This window comes from Simochromis diagramma, unplaced genomic scaffold (genome assembly GCF_900408965.1).
Source record: "Simochromis diagramma unplaced genomic scaffold, fSimDia1.1 OVJJ01000304.1, whole genome shotgun sequence".
NCBI classification, from domain to species: Eukaryota; Metazoa; Chordata; class Actinopteri; order Cichliformes; family Cichlidae; genus Simochromis; species Simochromis diagramma.
Window position 1 is genome coordinate 13070336 of NW_024387030.1, and position 25872 is coordinate 13096207.

A 25872-nucleotide genomic window follows, 5' to 3' on the forward strand; every position below is an offset into this window, starting at 1 on the left:
GTGTTGCTTCACTCAGAGGGGAGAACCGGACTGAAAACCACACCAACATAGCAGGTTCAAGCAGGTTCCTTAGCTCAAAAGGTTTGTTCTGTGCTCAGAAAGCAGAGGAGGCTTCGTTTTGAGGCATTTCCGAGTATTAAGGTGCTAATGTGCAGTATTTAGAGACAGAATCTTCCACAGGACACCCGGTTGAAGAGATAAACAGATGTTGAGACCCAAACTTCCTCATTCAAACTAACAGGAAGACTCCGTCCTGGAGGGCTGGGCTTGTTCGTGTCTGTGCAAGTTCCGGAGGAAAGAGATTCATCTCAACACAGGGTTTTCTTTTCTTTTTTGTCATTGTGTTTTCAAAGTTTTTGCTTTTATTTCCAACATCATGCAGTATACAATACTGCATTTATATATGAATTCAATGTCACCCCCCTGAAAAAAAGCATCACTTTTTCCTCTCTCGTGTCTTCCTTTTTCTAGCAAAGGCGACAGTAGTGACGCTGTGTGGTTTCCTGTTTATTCTCTGCTGGTTTGCTGGCCCTCCACTAGACGCACTGCACAGAACTGCAGGGTTTCAAGACTTACGTGTTTTTCTTATATTTTTTATGGATAAGAATAAACAAACAACAAAAAACAAGAACGTGAATTCACTTATCCAAGCAGGTCTGTAGAAAGTGCTGGAAGCTTTCAAACACTCTGGCAACAGTTGGACAATACACTAACAGTGTTGTGAAATCTACAGACTTTTCAATATTTCACAGTTACCATGAATCATCGAGCTGCTTTCACCTCAGATGAAATCTTGCATCATCGTCTACATGCCTGGCGGAGCAATTTACATGGAGAATCACTGCGACGGATGCCAAGTTTTTCTTACTGGGTGTAGGCCACAAATAAAAAACACAAATACTCTATTATCGGAAATTCAGTGCAGTGAAATTCTATCCTTTAACCCAATTTCAACCTTTATCTCATTTCAAAACCAATATTTCAGGCTTCAGGTGATTTTAACCCTTTATTTAACAGTGGATGGACTCAGCGGTTCACTATTTTGAGTTTCTGTGTGAATTTGTGTTTTTTCCAGAGTGGAGACGCATCACTCAGAAACTATTCCATCTGTGCATGAAATCATTCCAGGATTTGTGTAACTTTGACGTTTCTGGGAATCTCCAGCAGATTTAGATCCCAATTTTTTCCCCCCCCCATCTCTGAGCAGCGAAAGAGCAAAAATTGAGCAAATAGAAGCAATTTCATCACAATACAACATAATAAAATACATCCTGTCCACACGTACATACACACTTGCATGAATGTGTAAATGAAGCCAAAACTAAATGTTATTTCAAAAGCTGGCCACACTCCACATTTGGGTCTGAGGTACAAGTTCTTACAGTTCAAGTGCAGCTCGGGTCCTTGTCAAGCATGTTTTGGCTGGCCGCTTGGAACTTTCGCACAGTTATATCTCTGGGAAATGTGTCCGCGCCGCGTTTTATATGCCAGTGGAAAATGTTTTAGGCAAATGCACAGACACTGAGAAGAGTAAGGGTGACCGCACGACTGCTGGTGGATCAGTCTCTGAGTCTTAATGCTCTAGCAGTTCAGGTGAAGTAAAGGAAAAGTTTCTGAATTCCTCCTGGTTGATGGAAGGGATCATAGGGTCATCGATGGGCGTGAGCGTGGGCTCTTCCTGAGTAAAATCTGGGTCAAAGTTGTTGACGTCCTCCGGGGTTTTCTGGAGGACAACAATAGAGTACAGTCACACACACAGAATGTGAGACAAAAATCATACACTGCGTAATGTCTGGTGAGTACACCGATTATCATTTAGCATCAATAAAATCATGTGACTTACAATCCTGGGCTTGAAAGGTGGCTCAATTTCTCTACGATTTAGCTTCTCCCAGTCGATACCTGTGAAGAAAGCGTGGCTGGTCACAGCCTCCTCTCCACCCTCTGTGGGCACACAGCCCAGACGCCGTGCCGGGTTTTTGGTCAAGAGCTGCGAAGATAAAATGCGGATGAATTAAAAACAATTGATGAATTAAAGACCCAATTTCATCCAAGCTTTAGCTGTCGGACAGATGGCCTCACATCTGACTCTAGAATACTTTGGTATAAAGAGTCCATCGTGAACTCAAGGCCTGCAAGGTGCTGTGGCTGCAAAAAAAAGCCCAAATCAACACCCCTCCACCACCATGTTTGACGGTTGTTATGGGTTTGGTCTTCTCCAAATATGGCACTGTGCATTATGGCCAGACATTTCCACTTTCGTCTGTCTAAAGGACATTTTTCCAGAAGTCTGTTTGTTCAGATGCAACTTTGCAAGTCTAAGCTGCGCTGCCATGTTCTTTTCAGAGAGAACAGGCTTTCTCCTGGAAACCCTTCAAAACAAGCCATACTTGTTCAGTCTTCTTCTAATTGAACCGTGATGAACTTTAACATTTAACACACCAACTGAGGCCTGTAGAGTTGGGATGTAGCTTTTGAGGTTTTTTTCCAGTTTCTCTGAGCATTGGATAGTCTGACCTTGGGTTTAATTTGCTGCGACTTCCACTCCTGGGAAGATTGGCAGCGGTCTTGAATGTTTCCCTCTTGTGAATAATCGTTCTCTCTGTAGAATAATGAACTTCAGATTGTTTATAAATGGCCTTGTAACCCTCCCCTAGATTGATGGACAGCAACTTCAACAACTTTTTTAAGACCATTGCTGCTGTCTTTCATCCTTGGCAATGTGATGACACATACCTGAATGCTTCAGCGCCATAGCTTATGCTTATACTTCCTGACAAAAAAAGAATTAATCAAATGTTGATTTAGCAGCAACTGCCTGCTACTTATCCTCTTATTTCCTATGGAAGCAATAAGGGTCTACCTAGTTTTTCCATACACTGTTTTGGGATTTTTGCTTAGGTTCTGTTAAATAAATACCACAGTATAATATGTCATGTTTTGGAAATCATGTGAGAATGCATTTACCTTAGCAAGAGCTGCTAAATGCCAAATTATTTTAGTTATGTTAACTTCAGAATATAAAGCGAGTTTGCTTTCCGTTTACCATGACTGTGTGGTTGGTGCAAAATAGGGAAATGTGTAGCACCAGATCAGATTAGATTTCTCTGGAGGGATGCCAAACAGGGCTCAAGTTCATCTAGTGAGTCCTTCCCTCTCAACTGACAAAAAACACACACCCTGAATTGTGTTAAGCTCCTCCCACAAAGCCTTAGTTGGCCAGAGTTCAACTAGTTTCAGTAAAGTGCAGCTGAGGTGTCTCAACTTCCTGGGGTTGTATTCATTAAAACAATAGTGAATCAGCCATTGAACTTTAACCGTTTCTCTCTGACCAAGGTCGGGTAGGTGGCGCAGGTCTTAGGAAGAAGCCCAAACAAAAACAAATAAAAGTTAAAATAGTTTTAACTTGCCTTCGGGGGGGGACAGAAAGAAAAACACCACTTTGTTTTGGAAAACCGTCTCGCATGGTGACTCTGTGTGCACCTCAGGGATAATGGTGACCTTCAGACCCAGCACAGCAAACTAATGAGTCCCCGTCTCCATTGTGACAGTGTTAAGATTAACCTGAAGACACTGATTAATACAGAGATTAATACGTCTCATTGTGTCAGCTCCAAACGATATTAACTACCAGAGACTTTGCCTAAACAAAACCGCATGTCTCAACAATACTGAGCTCCAAGAGAACGAGGAAGCAGCTGCGGAGCCAGATGAGGCAATGCCCAAAAAGACGCGAGGTGTCCCAAAAGCATCAAGCTACAATGAACAATAACGAGGATTCATAGAGACTAATGAAACTCTGATGCCTTGCCATGCGTAATTTTATATAATAAACAGCATGTGTGTCGCTCTGCTGTAGTCAGTGTCTCTGCCAATAACGCCTCCAACATGATTGATTGGGAGATGCACAGTTATTGTTCATGTAAGCCTTTTCACCCGTTGCTTTTCCTTTGTACATCTATGTACTGAACTGCATCAGCCCATGGTTGTGACTGTACTTTAAGACAAAAACATGCTTTGTTGAAATGTTGCATTTGTCCCTTTTATACTCATCACTGCTAATGAATAAAGGTTTAAGGTTACCGCAGTTAAACTCAGGGATTTGCAGCTGTGATGACATTATTTCCAGTTACTGAATTAAAACATGTTTGAAAAAAGAAAAAAGGCACACCAGTAGACACCAGTATGGTGCTTGAATTGGAGTTAACTGTAAGCATGACAGAGTAGCAGAGGTGACTCAGTTCAGGAGCAAACTGACCACAAAACCAAAGAAAAACTTTTCCACTAAAGCTGATGCCATCTTTCCATGGCTGCACGTCAGTTGTGCCATTCTCAGAGCCAGACCTGCCATGTGGGCATTTCTGCATGAAGAAGCCGTTCTCCTCTACACTCGCAAAAAAGACGTTTACGGGAAAGCGGGGAATATTAGAGCTGAAACTTTTAGTCAATCAATCGGTCGGCTGGCAGAAAAATCAATTCAACACTTCCAGCTCCTGAAATGAAAGGTTTGCTGTTATACAACAATATAAATTGAACAACTTTAGATTTATTTCTTTTTAGATTGTTGATGCTGGGCTGGACAAAGCGATCAAAAGCGCTTTGTTTCAGCTCTATGTGATAGTTTAACTTGACCATTGGCATCTACCAGCCTTCAGGTATTTTCACCATGACTCACCAACTCGTGACATTTCTACAGCCATTCTCACACGACCTTGAACAACCTGACAACTGAGCTCCATGAACTTCCTTTTAAGAACAAGGTGATCTTGGCAATGGATCTGCCTCCAGTAAAAATAGAGCAGCAGCGTTTAAAATCCACTCACACCAGTCAGTAACGTGTGAGAGTGGGGGGCAATGACAAATCGGCATGGGGAGACTGATTTGGTGCTTCCTCAGCCATGCGGGAATAACAACAAGGACACGAGGAGAACAGTGTGAGAGAGAAGGAATGGAGAGGAGGTGCAGTTGTATTTATAGCTTGTGTGCTGTGGCTGGGCAGTGAACCATGCCTTAATATAGTTATGTAAAGACCCCAGCCAAACAGCTGGCTGGAAGCCTGTGTGGGGTTGCCACTCACTCTGCAGTCAGACGGTGTCAGTCAGGCAGACAGACAAGAATCTGGCTACTGATACAATATCCAGGGATGGAAATGCTCATCCGTTTTTCTCCACAGAGATGTCACAAATCCACTGACAAATTGATTTCCTCTATCATTACATGAGTTAAAAAAAAAGCCGCTCTGACATTTCCTGCAATTGTATAAAGCAAACACAGTCTGACGGCGCTGGTCTGAGAAGAGTGAGACCTGGCCTTCACCCAGCTCCATTTATCATTAAATTTTTTATTGCTGGTGACCGCAAAAATGTGAATAAAAGATATTACTCCTGGCAGACTCACAGCTTTCAGTATATTGACTGCCTCTGTGCTGAGCCAAGAGGCATAAACAATCTCTTCATTGAGGATGGATTCAAAGAGGTCATCTTCATTTTCCGCCTCAAAAGGAGCATGTCCAGAGAGCATCTCATACAGCAGCACCCCGAGGGCCCACCAATCCACAGAAGGCCCATACAGCATCTCTTGCAGGATCTGTGAAAACATGTCAGAGTAGAAAAATGAAGTTGAGCATGAGTATGAGATTTTAGAGAGTCTCAACAGCAAATTTAAAACCACTTTATGAAGTTTAGTTAGGGGTATGTGCTGGATTAGCGGAGCTACACACTGAGGAGTAAGTGTTGAGGGCAGCAAAGGGGTCTTTCATAAACGCAGATGCACATTCTTGGTTAGAGAAAAAGCTCTCAAACACGAGGATGCAGGCCATCTTAATTCCTCATTATGAAAGCCAAACACGCCTCTGAAGGCGCAGTCTGAAGAAGTGGAAATCTGGGCTTGTCGAGTCAATAAGCTGACCTCACAGGTGTGCTGCCTTCCAGTCAGGAGGGAGGGAGCTTGAAGTGCCGGGCAGCGACCACAATGTTTGCTCTTAGTGAGGTGGTGTGATGGAAATTAAACATATGAACTCAGAGAACCTGAGCTGCTGGAAGCTAAAGATGGCCAAGTTTATTCTTTAGTGTCATCTTAAAAATGGAAATGTGTAAACATTGCTTCAATATATGAAATGTTCTATTATAAATCTGGAGCTGAAGTATCTGTTATTTTGAGTGCCGACTATGTTTTCTGCTGGTTAATGTAGGGGGGAGAAACTGACCTCAGGGGCAATATAATCCGGGGTCCCGCAGAACGTTCCCGTGGCAACACCTTCAAATATGCCCTCCTTGCACATGCCAAAATCTGCCAATTTGCAGTGACCGTCTTTGTCAAGAAGAACATTGTCCAACTTTAGATCCCTGAAAAGAAAGGCAAACGCAAAAAGGAACAAATAGATGAGGTATTTGCTCAGGGACTGTTATTCAGCACCTATAAATCAGAAGCCTGAAATAAGCCACCAAAAATCCAATTCAGTGCTCAGACTCCAGTCGCATCCTGCTGGTCTTGTTTCTAATTATATGTGAGGAAGGTAGAAATTTGTGGTGAGACAAAAGGAAATAGTTCTCTGAAGACAGTGACACTTTTAAAGCAGAGGGAGACACTGACGGACAACTCCCTGACCCTTAACTGGAAACCAATAAAAAAAGAAAAATCGTTGGAGCTGGGGTTAAACACACATGGGCAGGCCAAGTAGTTCGACTCAACTGGTAGCTGGTGCCCTCGTAGCTTACCATCAGCACGGAGTCAAACTGGATGGTACACAGAGAACCACACAGAGCCATTTGTGCACCCACTGATGATGAAATGCACTTCACACGGATGAAAGCAAACCCTTGCATATTTGACACCAAGGGAAAAAGTGTCTGTGTTTATTCTGCTCCCAAGAAAAGCAAAAGTTCTTCTCCCAGTTATTCCATTTTATTGCTCTGCCTTTGTGAAGCAGGCTTAGCTTAAAGCAAAATACGTAAGATGTGACCACTTGATAGAAAGATGCATTTTGTTTTTTCTGCCACTCACTGCTAATATGCACCGTCTTCACAGTATGCCTTCCACAGGTATATTTTCCCCTCTGCTGACTGTGCATGGGGATGTCTCCAAACCAAACACTGGAAAAGTCTCCTGTCCTGTGTTCACGTCAGCTGACAGAGTGATTACAGCTGTCGAGTGTGAGCTCTGGAGTTAAGCTCTAATCTGTGATCAGGTGACTCAACTTCAGACAGTGTTACATAGACGGCCTGATCCTAGCTGGACAGTGATACTGTTAATGTATACATAACAGGATGAGAAAAACCAAAATACAGAAAGCCTGACTGTAAAAGACTGAGGGTCAGGAACCAGTTTGGTTCGATTAATCTAGTCTGCCGTTCTCTATCTTAAGCCGATTGTGTAACGCTGATCACACACAGTCTAAAACATGGCAAAGAGAGCAGCTCTGACACTCACACATCACAAAGTACACACAGACTGTGTTAAGCTGTGTTAGGGATAAACACAGCTAGGAAAACAAAACTGGGAAACTGGACGCAGGAGAAAGTATTTTTAAGTAGGTGTCTGAGCTCTTCCAGTTGTATGGCCAGTTCTGCTTCTTGATAATCGTTCGCACACTGCCAAACCATTTCCTGGACCATTATTGTTTGTTTTTTTTTCAGTATGAATGTGTCCAGTGGGAAATTTAACCGCCTCTTATCACTGAGCTACACAGAACCACACATCACTCACTGCACTAAATCATCCTGTATGAGCTCCTTCATCCAACGACTTCACCACATGGGAGAGACAAGCCTGACTTGAGCCAGTTTCACACATGAACTCTGGCCGATGTCAGGAGAGAAAATGTTGTCACTACTGCCAGTACTCTCTTTGATTTAATTTAATTTAATGTAATGTTTACCTGCATTTTCAACCTGCTAAAGCAGAGAAAATGGAAAGTGCTGCAGTGCACGGGCGAAAACGACTGATGATGGAAAAAGGTCAATCAAACAATGCGATGTCTGCAGAAAAAAAATGCTGCGGTGCGAAATGAGTCACTGAGTAGGAGATAGAGTTGCACTAATAAAAGAGATTCCAAAGAAAAGAGGAGGAAGTTCAGAAAAAGTTCTGACGCACAAACTTTGTTTTTTTCATTGTGGTAAGAGTTTAATCAAACTATCAAAGGCTCCTAAAATGTTATGCATCAACCTAAGGATGCGATATATATCACAACTTGCATAAGCCTAAAAAAAAAATTGAGTATTTTTTTATCTATTTTGTTCAGTCTTGAATTTACTTGTTCTTTGCATATGTGGGTCAGGACAAAACAAAGAGACGCACAACACCTCCCTGGCGGAGTTCAAAACAGGCTTCACAAAGCATGTGTTTATTGCACGACACTGAGCAGCTGTTCTCCATACAGCCTTTTTAATCCTTGTGGATTTAATTGGCTCTCCTCATGAAACGTGCTCTCACTCTTAAAAGCAGCCAGTGTGGATTCAGACTGCAAAACTGAGTTTTCATGTCGAAAACCTCAAACTGAAACCTCGAGAACTGTACACGTCTTTTTAAGGACAAATACAGGAAACGCAAGGACACGCTGTGGCGTCAACTGAGAAGCTTCAAAGCCTCAAAGCCTTTACCTGAAGCCAAAAACCCCCCACACACAGTGTAAAAGACACGCATATTACACAACACAAGGACCGAGGCTACAATTTTATTCTTCCCACGCTTGCCTGATGTCAGAGTTACTATTCTGGATGCTTTTTACTTATTTAGTTATAGCACGCAAGGTGCATGCAACCTCTTCAGCTTGCTGTCATGCTATGCAGTGCATGCTGAAAGGAGACTCAGACATACTACTAAGTATAACTCAGGATTTACTGATGTTCCTTTTCCTTTTTCATTGTGTACTGGCAGGACACCAAAAGATTTCCCACTCAACTTTCCTTGAGCGGACAGTCCGAAAAAAAGGTCTCTGAATATATGTAGCTATTAGAAGCTGAGGAAGGGGGATCGTTATTGGCTCATCTATTCATAATTCTTGGTAAAAGCTGGCGTTCTGTCACAGAGCCTGACATGTGTGGACACAGTGTGTTTCTGTAGAGATGAGAATTCTCAGGAATCTAAAATGTAACAACATTATCACAGCTCAGGATGAGATACACGCATAAACACAAATATGCGTTTATGCGTAGCAACATTATTGTCAGAGTCTTCTGTGTCATTAATCCTTATCAAATTCAAGGTTACATGGAGTATTGGAGTCTATCCTGATTGTCATGGGGAAAGAGGTGTTGGATACACTCTGATCACGTCGCTAATCTACCACAGGGCTAACATAGAGAAACACATAACCATTCACACTCGCATTCACACCTACAGTCATTTTAGAATCACTGTAATCCTGCACATGTCTTTGAGAGAAAGTTGGAGTACTTGGAAAGAACCCACACAGACACGAGGAGAACGTGCTAACTCCACCCAGGAAGGCCCCAGACTGGATTTACAGTGTTGCCTGCCTCTCTTTTTGCCTGCCTAAATAACCGTGGTAGTTTATGCTGAAGACATAACAGTGAAAAGTGGCAAGTTTTCATTTATTCTTTTATTTACAGCATGTTTTAAGTTCATTATAGATTCTCAGCTTGAGGAATACGCTTCATTTGTGCACGTCGTTAATCTGTATCCTACTAAAACTGCTGAATGAAGCATATAATTGTTAAGTAGGTGATGCAGAAAATGTGTAAATGTTTTACTTGATTCAAATCTGCTGCTGGAAAATATATATTTTATATTTAGAGCCTGAAGCAGAAAGCCTGACTTAACAGAGAAAGATGATAATTACTGTCATCATCCGTTACTTTCAGCTTCGGTTTTAAGCTTTGTTGAGTCAGCTAATGCAAAGACACACTAGATGTGTTGAACTTATTTGTAGTACAGTGTGTGTGTGTGTGTGTGTGTGCTGACACAACAAGATTTAGCAGCATTATCCTCCTTGATATGATTTTATCATTTGTAACTTGAAATTTGGATTTTTCTTTTTATAAATAAAGACATTTTTAACACAAATTGATGGCGAAAAGGCAAAAGTGGTGCATAAAGATGAATCAGAGTGCAGGAAATGGAGTGCTTCCTGGGAGAGAACCTCCACACCCTCCGCTTAATGCATGAATTAAGCAAACTCTCATTAAACCTGCAAGTATGCTTGGTAGCACATTTTCATTGGATGGTTCTCAGCGGCAGTCTTCTTTAACCTGACGTATGAGTCTCAGAATTGCAATGTTCTGACTGAGTGTTCACAGCCATGTAGTACTTCACATGATTAATGTATCATATGTGCAGTTTCCTCTTGATAATAAATTGATTCCGACATCCAAGAGAAGAAACTGCATAACTAGTGTCTTTGCAGTAATATTACACTCTTTATGATATTAAAGTTTTTTTAAAAAAATATAGTAAACTATGGTAGTGAGCTCTGAGGTATCGCTATAAAGGCTAGTTCGATTGCTTTATGTATTTATACCTGTAAATGATGCCTTTGCTGTGCAGGAACATGAGAGCAGAGGTGATCTCGGCTGTGTAGAAACGGGCTCTGCCTTCTTCGAACTTCCTGGACTTCTGGATGTGGAACATGAGATCGCCGCCGTTCACAAATTCCATCACAAAAAAGAGACGGTCCTGCAGTGAGAATTAGGAGATGACATTTACACGTGTGCACACAAAACCCACACTGGGCATACAGAAGCTCCCATGTTATTAAGCAGTCCAAGGAGCAACGACCGCAAACATGCTGAGGCTGCTTCAAGGATATTACATGGCTGCTTCTCATTAACTTCAGATGCCTGTATAATGTGTTCCTGTGCAACCAACTGCAGCTCAAAGTTAGCAAAAAAAAAAAAAAACCCTAATCTAACTCATAAATCTTTCTTTCTTTCTCATTACAGGCTACGGTCGATAGATGATCTACAAAATGGGAACCTGGGGAAAAGACTGCAGTAGGACATGATTTAGAGATCTGCCTCTTGAAGTGATCTGGGTACTGAGGCACAGCTGACTCTGTTTTACTAGCCTGTGGTTTAGAGAGGTCTGGCTTTTTTTCCCTTTTTGCACGTATAATGTCCAATAAGGACGTGCTGCACAGGCAAAGTAGGGAGCACTCTTTGTGTGGTCCTGCAGTGCAACTGAATGTATGTTCAAAGAAATCTCTCTGGGTTTTTCTGTCTTATACGAGTCAAACTGACTTGTCAGGCCATCAGAGATCTGGTGTGACAATTTACTTTGCAGTACTAAACCCCTCCATAGATAACCGCTCAAACATAAAAGCAAGAATGGATGTAACTTCCTGGATCAGCTCTTTAATTTGCCAATATAGTGGTTACTGGGATTTCCAAAGTTTTGCTATCCAAAGAGTTTCTCCATTCATCCTGGAACCTGACGAACATTAGTCTGACTGTCTATTACTACTAATTTCCTGGTTAGCACTTTAGATGACCTGTACACATGAACACAGCTCCACTTCTTAAACCCTCTGCTTCAGATTCAGGTTATGTTTAAAATATATATAATACATTAAAACTACAACAAAGTAGCCTTTTTATTAATACGGTACTTGAAGCATTCATGCCGGAGGTCAGCATGCCGACTGTCTGATCCCTGCTTGCAGGTAGGAGTCGTGGTCAGGTTCTTGTATCGGACTAACGAGGCTACTATGTAAACATGGCAACTTTTAAGCATACTCACATGAAATGAGCTACTAATCTCTTTTGTTTTTGCTTATCTGTAGAAACAAAAAATTATTACATCGAGATTTGTTGCGATTTAAATGCCTTTTTTTTTTATATTTTAAACTTAATCTGAAGACTCCTCCAGGGCAATCTGTGTACCTACAAAGTGGGCCTTGAAAATGAAAAATATGCATATTGTTAGCAATGGAATATCATCTCTAAAAAACATTCTACATATTTTAGTTTGAATTATTGTGAAATGGAACTATATGCCATGCAGAAAGTGCCGCTAATTGTCCCTTGCAACGTGATTTTCTTGTATTAGTGTGAACTGAATGACTCTATTACCAAAATATAGAACCATTTTACACTTCTGGTATAATAAAAGGTGTTTTTAAGTATTTTGTCAGGAAACAAGTGACAGGCATTTAAATAAAACAGGGGGTTCTCGTGGAACAATAGCTGTTGCATTGTTTTGTGTGGGTTTGAAACCGTTTGCGCAGCAAGCTCACTTCGATCTCAATCAGTCGTGGTTCAACCAGCCAAAGCAGATTAGAAATATCCCGTCTGAGCCAGAAAAACAGCTCTGTCAGTCAAGCGTCATTCACTGGCTTGTGCCAGGAGCGAACAGACATAAGATTGGGAAACTGCTGCCACCTTCTGACCACATGATGCACTGGCATCTATGGAAACAGACCCATATTTTTCTATTTACATTTAGGACCAGAAACCAAAAGTAGGGTATGCCTGAGTGCCGTGACCATTACTTGAACCAGTTCTGTGGATCATTTACTGGTAAGCAAAGCAGTAAAAATGAAAATAAGGTCATATGAGGCCACGACATTTCTAAAGCACTCATAAGGAAGATCTGTGCATGACACAGACATCATGAGCCAAAACATCCCCTTCTATTTTTCAGCAGAAATGTCATCATCATCACAATCTTCAGCCATTTAAGGCGGGGTGAAAGCTGCTCATGAGTGAAGAGGGCTAAAAGTCACAAATGAGTTTATGTGAAAGAAGTGTGCGGCCATGCTTTCACTGACCGGTGTCTGGAAGCAGCAGTACAGCTGTGTGAGGTACGGGTGACAGCGGGCCAGTGACAGCACCCTCTTCTCTGTCATGGTGCACTCGACGTCATCATCCTGCAAAATGATGTCCTTCTTCAACACCTTGACCGCGAAAACCCGATCTCTGCCATTTAGTCTCGCCAGCATCACCTGGAGAGTAACACAAACATAGTAACAGGAAAAGCCACGTGAGAAAGTGAATGATTTGCTTAACTGCTAATAAAATGTGCTAAACTTGACAGCGACAGGATTTAGGGTCCTTCCTGGAAACACCTGCTAATCATTTAGAGTGCTGGCGAGTAAACTTAAATTTAGTATTTGCTAAAAGTGTCTTTTTTGGCAGCAGTTTCCATTAGTTATCAATTGGACCGATGCGCTGTTTAGAAAGTCGCATTGCAATGATGCCTAAACGAACAAGACTTCCTTCCACAGTATTTCTGTTTAGGCTTTACAAAAGGTTTTGCAGTAATCTGCAGAGCAGCCATTCTGATATTGTCTTGTGAGATATCTTAAATTCACATAAAAACTCCAAAAATTATGGTACTTGTGCTACATTGATCTTCAAAAACAAATCAGCCAAAAACATTTTCCCACTGGCATCGTGGACTGTCCAAGCTTAAGGGACACAGTGAGGTTCTTCTTGTGTCAGGGTTAATAGATTCCCTTTATTAATTCCTGCAGGGACATTAATTCTCTGCTTTTTAATCTACTTTACCATCCTTGATATTATGAGCAGTGGGCAGCAATCGTGCATTGCCCGGAGTAAGTCTGTGCATCGGTCAGAGGAACAGTAACGAGACATTTGCAATGGCGAGATAAACTGGAGGAAGAAGCCAGCACAAGCATGCTAAAACCGACCCAGAAGGGTTTTGGCCTTCTGTGTGGGTTTTGATGAGGAAACAACGCTAACCACAAACCACCATGTTGCAGTTGGCTCTTTAAACCATCTCTATTTGCAAATGTTGGACTCATAATTGAAGCTTTTAACCTCTTTAAGTGACCGTTTTGAGGCCTCAGTTGTTAATGTGGGGGAGGCATTTCAACAACACACACTCTTCAAGCATTTTTTTGAATCTCTTTAGCCACTGGTGAAAGGGTTCGCTCACTTTTCAATATATGGAGATCAAAATTCAGTGTTTTTTAATGCCAGTTGTATATTTTTGTGGTCATGTGAATGTTTTATTAGTCAAACGTTAGAATTAAGCTGCTCTAATCCATTTTTGTCCAGTATGAGCCAATGCTCATCATTACACTAAGTGCACAGAGCACTTCCTATAATCTTATTATCTCATTCCTACCTTGCCAAAGCTGCCCTTGCCCAGCACTTGAAGGAATGTGAAGTCTGAAATTCCTAGCCGTGGCAACTGCTGCTGAGTTTCCGTACAATCCCTCCCCTCAGATGGAGTCCTCGTCTGTTCTGTGTTTTTCACCTGTCAATGCAAAGAGAAAAAGACACTTTTCTGATTACACTCTCGTTTGTGATTAGGATTTAGAACTGTTCCGTTATTCTGGAAAACTCAAGACGTTTGTACCACTGATTTCCGTTTGGCAAGTCCTTCTGCCTGCAGACCCATCTCAGCGAGCTTGTTGGCCAATTCCACACTGTTGACCCCACAGTTGGGAGCAACGTTGCATTTGCAACGGATGTGGACGTTCATTTTGCAGACTGAAGAGAGAAATCACAGAAACGGTGACTCTATATGAAAGACAACTTTTGGATGCAGATATTGAGACATGAATGCTGATGCGAGTCTTACTTTTACAGTGCAGCCCCTGTCTGACAATCCCCCACAGCAGCGAGCCACAGTGGTCACAGAAGGTGGGCGACTTGTAGTTATGTATGTTGAACTTGTGAGGGATGTTGATGCTGAAACCTTGATTTATAGGCTGCAGAAAGAGAGCACACGGTAATTACGAGCTGTAAAACTGCTTTGCAACACTATCGTCCACAATGCATTTTCAGTTCAACTCAGTTTTATTTGCACAGGCCAACATCGCATGTAGAAATTCAAAGGGCTTCGCAGGTATAAAAACATATGAGAAATAAAGTCACTAACATATTAAAACATTTAAACAAACAAGCAACCCATCAGAATACATATTTACACACATATATAAAACCACAAACGCAGACATACAAATAACAAAAGGAAAATTAAATCATAAATAAAATCCTGTGAAACAAACAATCTTGGAAGTAATAGAATCAGAAGACCAATATGTTGATGAATAATGATGCCTATCTTCTGTATCTACCAGATTACGTGTGGCTCTACAGTCGAATTATAGCACTAGTTTAGTGTTAGATTAAAAGAGATGTATTTTTTTGTGTTTCTTCAAATCATCTGTAGAGTTTGCTTCCCTATTTTTTTGAGGTAGGTTGTTCCCAAACTTTCCCTACTCAATAGCTCTTCTAAATGTTGGGATGGGTGTTGTTTTCTAGAAACTCAATGTGCTGGATTTCTAGAAATTAGTGGAATTTACTTAAAACTAGTGCAAGTGTCAGGCAATTTTTAGACATGTACCAGGTGGATCTAGTGAGCCATATTTGTTTTTTTGTTTTTTAAGAAAACAAAACAAAACCCCACATTCTATTTTAAATGTAGAGCAGCAATACTAAATACTCTTTTGGATCTTTCCACAATTTCGTATATATTATTATACAGAGCTATAGTAAGAAATTGAACCTGTTTATAGACTTTTAAGGCTAGACATTGTAAAATATTTGATCATCTTATGACATAGCAGTTTTTTAATTTATACTTGAATTGCATATATTAGCGGTTATTTTTATTGGAAGCATTATTAATGCTAAAATTAATTTAGTAATTCAATATTTAGGATTTATTTAAGTTTGATTAAATTAAGTGTAATAAAAATGAGTAGTTATATTTGCAATTGTTACTTTTTGTTATGCAGTTACAATTTCTATGTCAATATATTGTTTTTACTGTTTCGGTTTTCCTACAAACATGGAAAATGTCAGGACATTGACTCAAAGATGTACTCATGTTTGTGGAGCTGTCTACTTGCCTCTTTTATATAAGTGCCATGCTCTAGGACAGCACCTGTAGTAGGATGTGCACACATGCTCAGTTCAGAGAATTCAATTTTATCTTTGTAGAAAAGTTTAAATGTTTAGTCACATGATCTTATTGCAGGTACTGGGAAGCAGTTGCTTGTGTCTACTCAGGGCTGTACTTTGCTGTGTTTGTTACATTTATGGAAACTGCCAATGTGCATCAATAAAAATGTTCATACACTAATGTTCCTTTAAATGTATGAGGAGCTGGTATGTTACTATGTTAACTTCACTGACATTGATCTGCAACATAAAAACATCCTACAAGTAAAAAAGGCCTGTAATACGCTCCAATAACACTCGAGGGTTGAAATTTTGAATTTCTACGTATTTTAATGAGTGCCCTATAAAGGGGAAAGAAGTTTTATTTTAAAATCAGTTCTGTGAGATAATGGAAGTCATTGTAAGTCTGCTAAGAAACTGTAATGATGTGTTCTGTTATTTGTTTTAGTTAATAACTTCACAGTCAAGTTTCAAGTAAGCTGCAGCCTTCTCGCAATCTTTTTGGGAAGTCCAACAAAAAGAGCATTGCAGCAAAAAACAAAACAAAAAAAAAACAACTAAGTTTGCTTGTTCAGTTTATTAAGATCCTGCATGAACCTGCTCCACCCTACTTGTGTGAGTTCATCAGTATTAAAATCAAACATTAGTGGCCGAGTAAGCAGAGCCTCTACCCAATGTGACTGTGCAATACCTTTTAGACATATGATATTTAGTAAAAAAGCTGTTATCACTTAAAGGTAGTGAGATTTGGAAAAATATTCCAGCTGTAATAAGAGAATACATTTAAAACTCATCTCAAATGATGGCTAAAAAGGAACCAGACCTGTGACCATTCATTTTATACTAATGTGTGTTATCTTTAATGCCGTATGTGTTTATATTTATTTGTTGTTCTGTGTTTTCTTATTGTACTGTGGATTTCATGTATTTGTTGTCTGGACTATATTGTTGTACGCTGTCTGATGGTGTTTTAATTTTCTTTGTTATTTATCTTTTGTCTGCCCTGTCAGGGACTAGAGCTAGAAAACTGTTTAAGGTTCATTCTTGCACATTTGCGTGATAAGTTGATTAATCTGCACTGTCCCTTTTGAATAAATACATTCAAAATTCAAACTCGTCCGCAGGAAATGAATGCATGAAGAAGTTTTTCAGAATCATGGTGAGTCTGGTACTGTCACACACATCTTCCTGAAATGGAAGAAGTTTAAAGCTTGCATCACAGTAATGATCATAAGACTTAACTTTTTGTTTTATTCTGTCAGCTCCTAATTTGCAAATGAGCAGATCACATTTTATTTTAGGACTAAGCAAAATTTTTATCTTTAATTTTTTAAAAATTGCAGTCATCCATTTGTTAAAGTCAGCCACCCACATTGGTGAATTCAGTTCAGTACACTGTCACCTGGCTCCACAGAAATACGCTGTCTAGCATCTGTGTAACTACAGTAACAAAAATTTATGCTGTCTAATAATGTTTCCATGCATGTAAAGAAAAAAAGTAATGGACCCAGACAGCTACCCTGTGGAGCTCCAAAGAAGAAAATGTACAAGCACCTTCCATGAAAAGAATTTCATCTGTTTTGACAATATGCCTCATACTTATGTTTAATTTCTTAAAAAACAAACAAACAAAAAACTCAATCAATTACTCTCTGTCACTTATGATCAAAAAAGACTTTTAAAGGAACATAGCATAAAAGAGACAATAAGTCTAAAGGAATTATATAATGATGATTATGCTATATTTACAAAATTTGTAAATGGTGTATTAAAAATAAACATGCTTAGCGTATAAATTTTTATTATCCTGTCAGATTTTAGGGAAGAGAAACTTGTAATATTCAGCAAAATATAACAAAACTAAGCTACATAGTTGCGTTCAAACTGCTAAAACTGTCATGGATGTATTTATAGAAGCATAAAAATTTATAGTGTTCATATGTGGAAAATAATAGTGCAGTACAGTGTTCTGCCTCAGTGACCAGCCTAGACAGAATATAGAAACAGGAAACAGCCTACTGATCACTGCAGGTGTTAATCAGATGCGTGTGTGAATGTGTGCGTAGGAGGGGGAGGGTGCTTTTTTTTGACATTCTGTATTTAAACAAAAAAAAAGAAAATCTGTAAAGAGAACAAGTATTTAGAAGTAAACATGCTGATTAGAGTGTATTAATGTGTCGTTACCTGTTCTTTTGCCGTTTTCTTCATGCGTGGACAGACAGTGACGACCTGCTGGTGGCATCGTTTGTGCACCACACAGGTACACACTGAAAAACAAAAAAAAGACAAGACAACGAGTCAATGGCGGACTCATAACAAACACAGGTGTGTTTAGGCAACTGTGGTAAAAGGCAGAAAGAGAAAAATAAGTTCTGCTCACCTTGACACTGGTAACCCTGCTTTCCAAAAACACCCCTATTAACATAAAAGAGAACACATTTAGATCCAGTTTACATTCTACACAGAGATGCGCTGCCAGCACTGAATCACCCATGCGTGACTTTCTCACCAGATGAACTCTTTGCAGTGAAAACAGAAGGTGGGCTGACGGAGGAAAGTGGACATAAACTTGTGCCCATTAACCTGGTGTATCCTTCGCCTCACGGCTCCCTGCCGCTTCCTTGTAAACTGCTTGAAATTCTTCACTACGGCCTCATCTGGCAACAAGACAAGAACATAAGTTTGTAACATAAAAAGCACAGAAGAAGTGCGTGAACTCTTAGAATGGATTTATCACATTATGGGATTTCTTTAAAGTGGATAGAAAGTCTTTATTTATACTTTAATGTGAAATATGAATTATTAAAATCTGTGTTTCTGCTCAACTCTGAGGATATTTCAGCTCAACATCACTATTTTGCATTAATTCAACAGTTTGTGATTTATCTGGTTCTTTTAGATTTGAAGTTTGATGACGTACTATTTAACTGTATCTGACAGTTACATGTGATGGTGCTGCATTACAGTCTGTGTGGTTGCGTGATTTTAGCGACTCTCACATAAAAATGTCCTCTACACACCCACTACAGTGTATGGACAAGCAAGAAAAAGGTGGAACGATTAGCAGCTAAAAGCAGACGCTGTTATCTCTCACAGTTCTAGGACTACTCCCAGGGACTGTAAAAAAAAAAAAAAACTTTTTTATTTTTAGGATGAATTATTGTCAATCCTCTTATCTTTCAATCAACCGATGAACTGTCTCACAAATGATGTAAAAAATTGCCATCATTGTTTCCATGAACTGCAAGATGGCATCTATGATATGTTAGTTTTGCCCAACCAGCAGAACAAAAGCAAGACAGACAACCAACAAGCAAAAAAAACAAAAACAAAAAGAGCCAAGCCCTGAATTATCAACCTGATAAGCTGGAACAAATAAATGTTTGGCATTTCTGAAGGATTTTTAGAATACAAAACAACAGTCTGATATTACTTATTTGTAACCATTTAAGCCAACGTAACAGACAGACACTGCCTACACAAAAAAAAAAGTCTAACAGAGAATTTTCCATAACTAAAAATAAAAACTCCTGACACTATTAAAACATGACTTCTTTCCCATATCACATAACCCTAGCATGATTCACAATATATTTTTTTATTATTAAATAAATTAATTCAGTCATCTCTCAAAGATCAAACAAGACTTTGAAAGGAAGGCAGAATAAAAGAGACAAAGAGTCTAGAGTTGTCACATTGTAATTTATGATGTGAACATCTACACTGTGTAACTGTGTGTTTAGACCTAAGTAATGAAAGTCAGTAAAGAAATCTGCAAAACCACACAAGCATTACACATGCATTACGGAAACCTTTTTGCTGAGCCCACACCCCACCCCTGCAAACAACACATAGATGTAGTGTGGTTATTGTATGAAAAGGGGGCGTTCATTTCAGACTAAGAGCCTCTACATATACTGCAAAGCCCAATATACACACTACACATATTTTGTCCAACATATGGTAAATGGCCTGCATTTGTATAGCGCTTTTCTAGTCCCTAAGGACCCCAAAGCGCTTCACACTACATTCAGTCACTCACCCATTCACACACTAGTGATGGCAGCTACATTGTAGCCACAGCTGCCCTGGGGCGCACTGACAGAGGCGAGGCTGCCGGACACTGGCGCCACCGGGCCCTCTGACCACCACCAGTAGGCAAACATGGGGTTAGTATCTTGCCCAAGGATATTTGGCATGCAGTCAGGAGGCAGCCTGGGATCGAACCACCGACCTTCTGATTAGTGGCTGACCTGCTCTGCCACCTGAGCTACAGCCACCCCAATTGATATATTTATATATACATATTTTGCTTCAGGTGGTAGTGCGCTCCACGGGCGACAGGTATTTCTTGAAAATACACAACATCTTAATTTAGATTTATGTATTTGATGTGGTGTTTGTTGCTATTCATTGTGCTCTTGGTTACTCTGTTACGGTCTTGTCATTGAATATATATCTATACATCAAGAAAGAGACTCTGTGGCCAGAATTTGTTTTATAATTGTAGACTTATTTAAGAAACTCAAACGAGTAAAAGTCTCAAAGCTAAGTAGATTGTATCTCTTTTTAAACATGTGACAGATGGTTCTTGATTGGTTGTATTGTTCTTTACATGCTTATCAAACTCGAGGTGTGAATCTAAAATTATTCCTAAGAATTTAAATCAATTGGCTTTCCCCATTTCTTCATTACTTCTCTTAATTTCTTTTTTTCGAATGAAGAAACGCATATAAACATTTAAAATTCAGTACATGATGATTATGTCGTTGCCACAGATTGCATTGTCATCTGCATGAAGCTGGTAGCTAGCAGGCCATTCAGAAACAATTGAAAAGCAGGGGACCAAGCACTGATTCTTGGGAAATGCCTCTCTATGCACAACCTGAAATCTTTTTAGTTTTGAATGAGCAAGAGCATGCTAACTTGAACAGGGCAATAATTATATACTGTAACACTGATCAATATTCAGTTAAGTCAAACTGTGATATGCTGTCATTTAGCCACATGAGACTTTCCAACTTAAAGATATGAGAAAGTCTTGCAATTCTGTCAAAATCAAACACACCATGACTCAAAACCCACCTGTAGCAGCAGAAACTTATGTATGATTTTATCAGTCTACCGTGTCATTGTGGAGGAATTTTGGAGCAATGCTTCAGATCATTGAGATTTGTGGTTATTTGTTCATGCACAGCTCTCATGGTCCTGGCACAACATTTCAATCAGGTTGAAGTCTGGAATTCAATTGGGCCATTGCAGCTCCTTAATTCTTTTCTTTTTTCAGCCATTCTGTTGTAGATTTGCTGGTTAGGTTAATCATAACGTCCTAAACCTAACCATTCACCCACTTTTTCAAATAAAATAGTTTACAGAGGAGTTCAGGGTTGAATCAGTAACTGCAGATTGCCCAGGTTCCCATAGTTGCAAAACAAGCCAAAATCATCACTCCTCCAATGTGCTAGACAGTTGTTGTGAGGTGTTTGTGCTGACAGATTGTGTTTTGCTGCTAAGTTGTTTGGCCTTGCACAGCTCTACTGTACATTATATCCACACATCTCCACTTTGGTCTTGTCTGTCCAAAGGACATAGTTCCTGAAGTCTCCTGGTTTGTTCAGATGCCCCTTTGTAAACCTAAGATGAGCTGCTATACTCTTTGTTAGAGGGAAGAGGCTTTCACCTGGCATTCCTTCCAAACACATCATTCTTGTTCAGTCTTTTTCTAACTTTGCTGTTATAAACTTTAACACTTAACATGCTGACTGAGGTCTGTAAAGTCTGAGATGTATTTCTTGGGGTTTTTTGCAGTTTTTCTGAGCATTGGACAGTCAGGGTGAATTTTGCTGAGCTGTCCACTCCTGGAAGGATTTTGGCATTACTTCAGCACACACCTGAATACTCCACAGAAGCAAACTTCCAAAAAAAAATCTGCTTTTATAAAGCTGGTCATACTTGCTGGTGATCAGTTAATCAAGTCAATTTAATGAGCGGCACTTGGCTGCTACCCTAGTCATTTCTATGGAAGCAGTAAAGGTGCACTTTGTTTTCACACAACTTTAAGCATTTCTGTTTGCTTTTCCTGTGTTTTCTTGACTGTAGGCTCTTGTTTCTGAGAATTAATTAATTGGGAACTTGTGTGAGGTGGCATACATTTGCCAATGATGTACAGTCTCGGTGTACAAAAAAAAAGAAAAAAGATTTCAACCACACTGACCTACCCTATCACAAAATATCATCTTGATATGTAGAACTGGATGTTTTGTGGCTATCTGCATCCTCCTTGAGGTCAATCGCATTAATGATGCGAAAGCTTTTGATTCAACTGTTTTGGACGTGGATTATTTCCACAAGGGAAGAACATGAGAGGAAGAACATTAGGAGAACCTTGTTTAGACCTACATGAGAAAACTGACAGGAACAACAGAGAATGTAGCCCAGTGTTGTTTTTAATCAACTTCTGCTTTAACAGTCCTGCACCATCACTTCCCACTCATCTCATTTAAATGGCCTTGTCTCATTGGTGAAAGAGTTTGTACTTAAGTTAGCGCCTTGATGTCGACATCTAAAAAAGGCAAACATTTTTCACATTCACGTGCATGCGCACGCACCTATCAGAGCCTTTGCATTGACAGACATTGGTATTTAATGAGTCAGATAATCATTATTCATAAGGGCAAGTGGAGTTTCAAAGTAGAATAAAGGTGAAGGTAACACAGTGGAATTGTTTAAATAGCTGGCATTGTTGTTGTGTTGTTCTTGGAGGGTGTTGACATGTAGGCACGAGGAGAACAACTAGACTGTGCGTTGCATACATACCATCTACGAAAGATCCGGTGAGTGTGATGTGAACATACACCTTGCCCTCTGGTTCCAAGTCCATCTGCAGATTCAAAGACATGACACGAAATGATTTCACTACACCCAGACAGTAAAACTGAAACACACATCTGCCACAGTGAAACACGGTTCTAAAGTATCTGGCTAGAAGCAGAGGTTTCCAAACCAAACTAGCTTAACCGAACTAGCTTACTAATATTACACAAATAGCAAATCAGCCATTTATATACACTTAGATCGTTCAATCTCAGATCATCACATTTTTAGAAGATTTTTGCTCAGTGACCTTTGATTTGGATGAATTTTTTATGCTTTTGGTCATATATAATAAACAAATATGACCAAAACTGTGACTTCTTTCCTCTTCTTCTTCTTCTTTTTAAAAAAAAAAAAAAAAAAAAAAAAAAAAAAAAAAGCCCGCCCACCCGCTTTCAGGCCTTTTTTTTCCTGCCTTGAAATCCGAAGCAAAACATGTATACCTTAAAACACCTTTAAAGAGCCTCTCTCAACATAAAAATGAATCAGGGTGTGTAATTTGGCACAGATACATCAAAATGACCGAGTATTGGCTAGTTACAATATGGGGGAAAAAAGTGAGAAGTCCTTAAAGTGTCATGTTTGAAGAAAAATAACTTTAAATAATTCAATAAAGAAATTACATTTCAGAAGACAACTAGTATAAATTTTGTATGTAAATGTAAACAGTATTCTACACGAACGGAAAAATAAAACATGTAGAACAGTTTTTAATTTGAAATTCGTAACTATTTACATCACATTCATCTTCTGTGCTGGATTGAGCAAATATGACATTATGGCAAAAAAAAAAGACCCTAAAATATCAGCGAATATGCATACCGTTCATTTCCATGACCCATGGAAGAGTCTTATAATTCAGGTCGAGTGTAAAATATAATGAGACTAGGGCACCGGTTTAGCTCAGCGGGTAAGCAGGCAACCACATGTCGCCCGGCTCGAGGCCGACCTGCAGCCCTTTGCTGTGTGCCTTTTCCGATTTCCTGTCTGTCTTCACTTACCAAGGCAAGATATATATACACACACACGTGTGTGTATGTATGCATGTATATATACACAAGTGTGCGCGCACACACACACACACACAAACACAGAGTTGTACTGATGTACAGTTTTTCATACATACAAATAAATAATATGAATTTATGTGAGTAATCTCATACGAGACCCTATCCCTAATCCCACGACTGCTACAGGCAAGCAGGGACCAGGATCAGATTTTAATATATGAAATGGTACAGTGTTGCATTTATAATGCCTCTTAGTATATTCAAAATTTTACCTCTTATATTTCATAATTTTTGCGATATTTATGTCCAAACATTACCTTATATTTCAAAGTGTAGGAAAAATACATTACCTCACACTTATACAAAATGTTATAAAACTTGTATAGAAAAATATTAGAGTTTTAGAAACAGCTGTTAGATCAAAGAATGTTTGGATTTAAATAGCATTGAAAATAGAGCTCGAGTCCTTCGGGTGTACTATCCCAGACTCACAACTATGGCACGACATTTTTGTGTCATTATTCAGAGTGTACACTGTACTGTCGCAGGAATCTGGACACTCGGGACTGAAAGACTACAAAGCAGGCCTGACAGGTCTTACAGGTCAGGCTACTTACAATGAGAGTGGTGCCAAGCTATTTAACCATAATTAACAGCATCACCATCTGCATATATAAGTTGGCCTCTTTAAAGCTGGACAGAGATGAGCAGACAGAAAGAGATACTTCCTTCCTGCAGAAACCACTGGATGGAATTTTTTATGTCACCGTATGGTCGAGCAAAGCTCTATTTATACACATAAACCCTTCCTGGAAAATACTGACAGCAAACCAGACGATGACACGGAGAGTATAAATATATAGTAAGCTCTGAAAAAAATGACTTGGTGTAAAAGTTAAAATTAAAATGAAAAAAGAAAAAGATAATTTCAGTTAAGAAGTGAAGAAACCTCAATTTTCTTTTCAGTTGCCGCTCATATCCTGTGTCTCAATCTACAGTCTAGACGACAGGTTTGACTTGTCCACTTTGAGAACTTCCTCTGTGTGTGTGTTATGTTATCTTTGCCTTTTTGACTGCGGCTTAGTTTAAGTGAATAAATAAATAATAATAATAATAATAATAATAATAATAAAAAACAACAATACATTAAGAGGTTAGAATTTGTTTCCTTCTCACTGAGTGACAGAGCTCAAGTGGGCAGATGGGCAGATTAAAGGAGGTGTCCATATTGTTTATCTTTATACAAACACATAAAGAACTGTGGTGCTACAGAAAATTAAATCTGTGATAACAAGGTTTTGGTTTGACTTTTGCATCTATTTCAGGACATGCAGACATTTCTACTTACTTTAGAAAGGGAACCATTGCAAGCTGTGCAAGTGCACATTTTTTATACAGACCTTAAAGTAATCTCATAACTGTGGGTAAAGGTAAAGGACAGCAAGACGCTGTAGTTAAAAAGCAGAACACTGAATGCTACATCATAGAGAGGGAAGTTTCTTTTTCTTTTTTTGTAAACGGGAGGAGGGTAGGGTCCCTTTTTCAGCCAAGCGAGCAGCACAATAATCAGTGGTGGAAAATGTTGAGGGGCCACATTTAACCCACTTTTAGTTTCATAGCTTGTAACCCTCAAAAACCACTGCATGAACACATCCACAAGTACTTCAAGACTGATTAGAGCAAACACATAAAATAAACAGCAGCTAAACAACCGAATAATAAGCAAAAGACATCACAAAGTTGTGCTGGGTACTGTCAGCAGGTGGGAGTCAAAGGAGCTGGGCTTGTGTGTGTGTGTGTAAATGCCATGTTAAATGTCTCTGAACGCCTTTGGGTTAAATGGAGGAGTTGAGTAACTTCCTGAAGAATTCTGCTTAAGCTGTGCTTTGAGTCCAGTAAAAGCCAGAAGAAAAGACACGAAGAGTTTTGTGGAGGTTACTTTCCTGGACACAAGAAGGTGTGAAAAGAAGAGACAGAGAAAAAAAAGGCAACACAGAAAGAAGAGTATTTGAACACAAGCCAACTGAGAGTAACTATTTTAGCAGTAAGAGAGAGAGCTGATCAGCTGCCTGGTGAGAAGACTGATAAACAGCAGTGTGGGCGTGTGGAGGCTTGCGCCTCATGTGAAACAAACCAGCCCAGCACTTCTGCACAAC

General features: G+C 39.6%; 1 protein-coding gene across 1 annotated transcript in view; it reads right to left on the reverse strand.

Annotated features, from left to right (window-relative positions):
- Positions 1-577: 577 nt before the first annotated feature.
- Positions 578-25872, reverse strand: part of prkcha (protein kinase C, eta, a) — a 29282-nt gene continuing 3987 nt past the window's right edge. Inside the window, exons 2-14 of the mRNA XM_040042126.1 lie at positions 22650-22713; positions 18343-18490; positions 18214-18248; positions 18018-18100; positions 14506-14635; positions 14281-14414; positions 14047-14178; positions 12725-12898; positions 10478-10632; positions 6206-6344; positions 5398-5586; positions 1844-1990; positions 578-1723 (exon numbers count right to left, since the gene is read on the reverse strand). Coding sequence (XP_039898060.1) covers positions 1574-1723; positions 1844-1990; positions 5398-5586; positions 6206-6344; positions 10478-10632; positions 12725-12898; positions 14047-14178; positions 14281-14414; positions 14506-14635; positions 18018-18100; positions 18214-18248; positions 18343-18490; positions 22650-22713 — 1680 coding nt within the window. The 3' untranslated portion in view covers positions 578-1573. The remainder of the gene's footprint in view (positions 1724-1843; positions 1991-5397; positions 5587-6205; positions 6345-10477; positions 10633-12724; positions 12899-14046; positions 14179-14280; positions 14415-14505; positions 14636-18017; positions 18101-18213; positions 18249-18342; positions 18491-22649; positions 22714-25872) is intronic.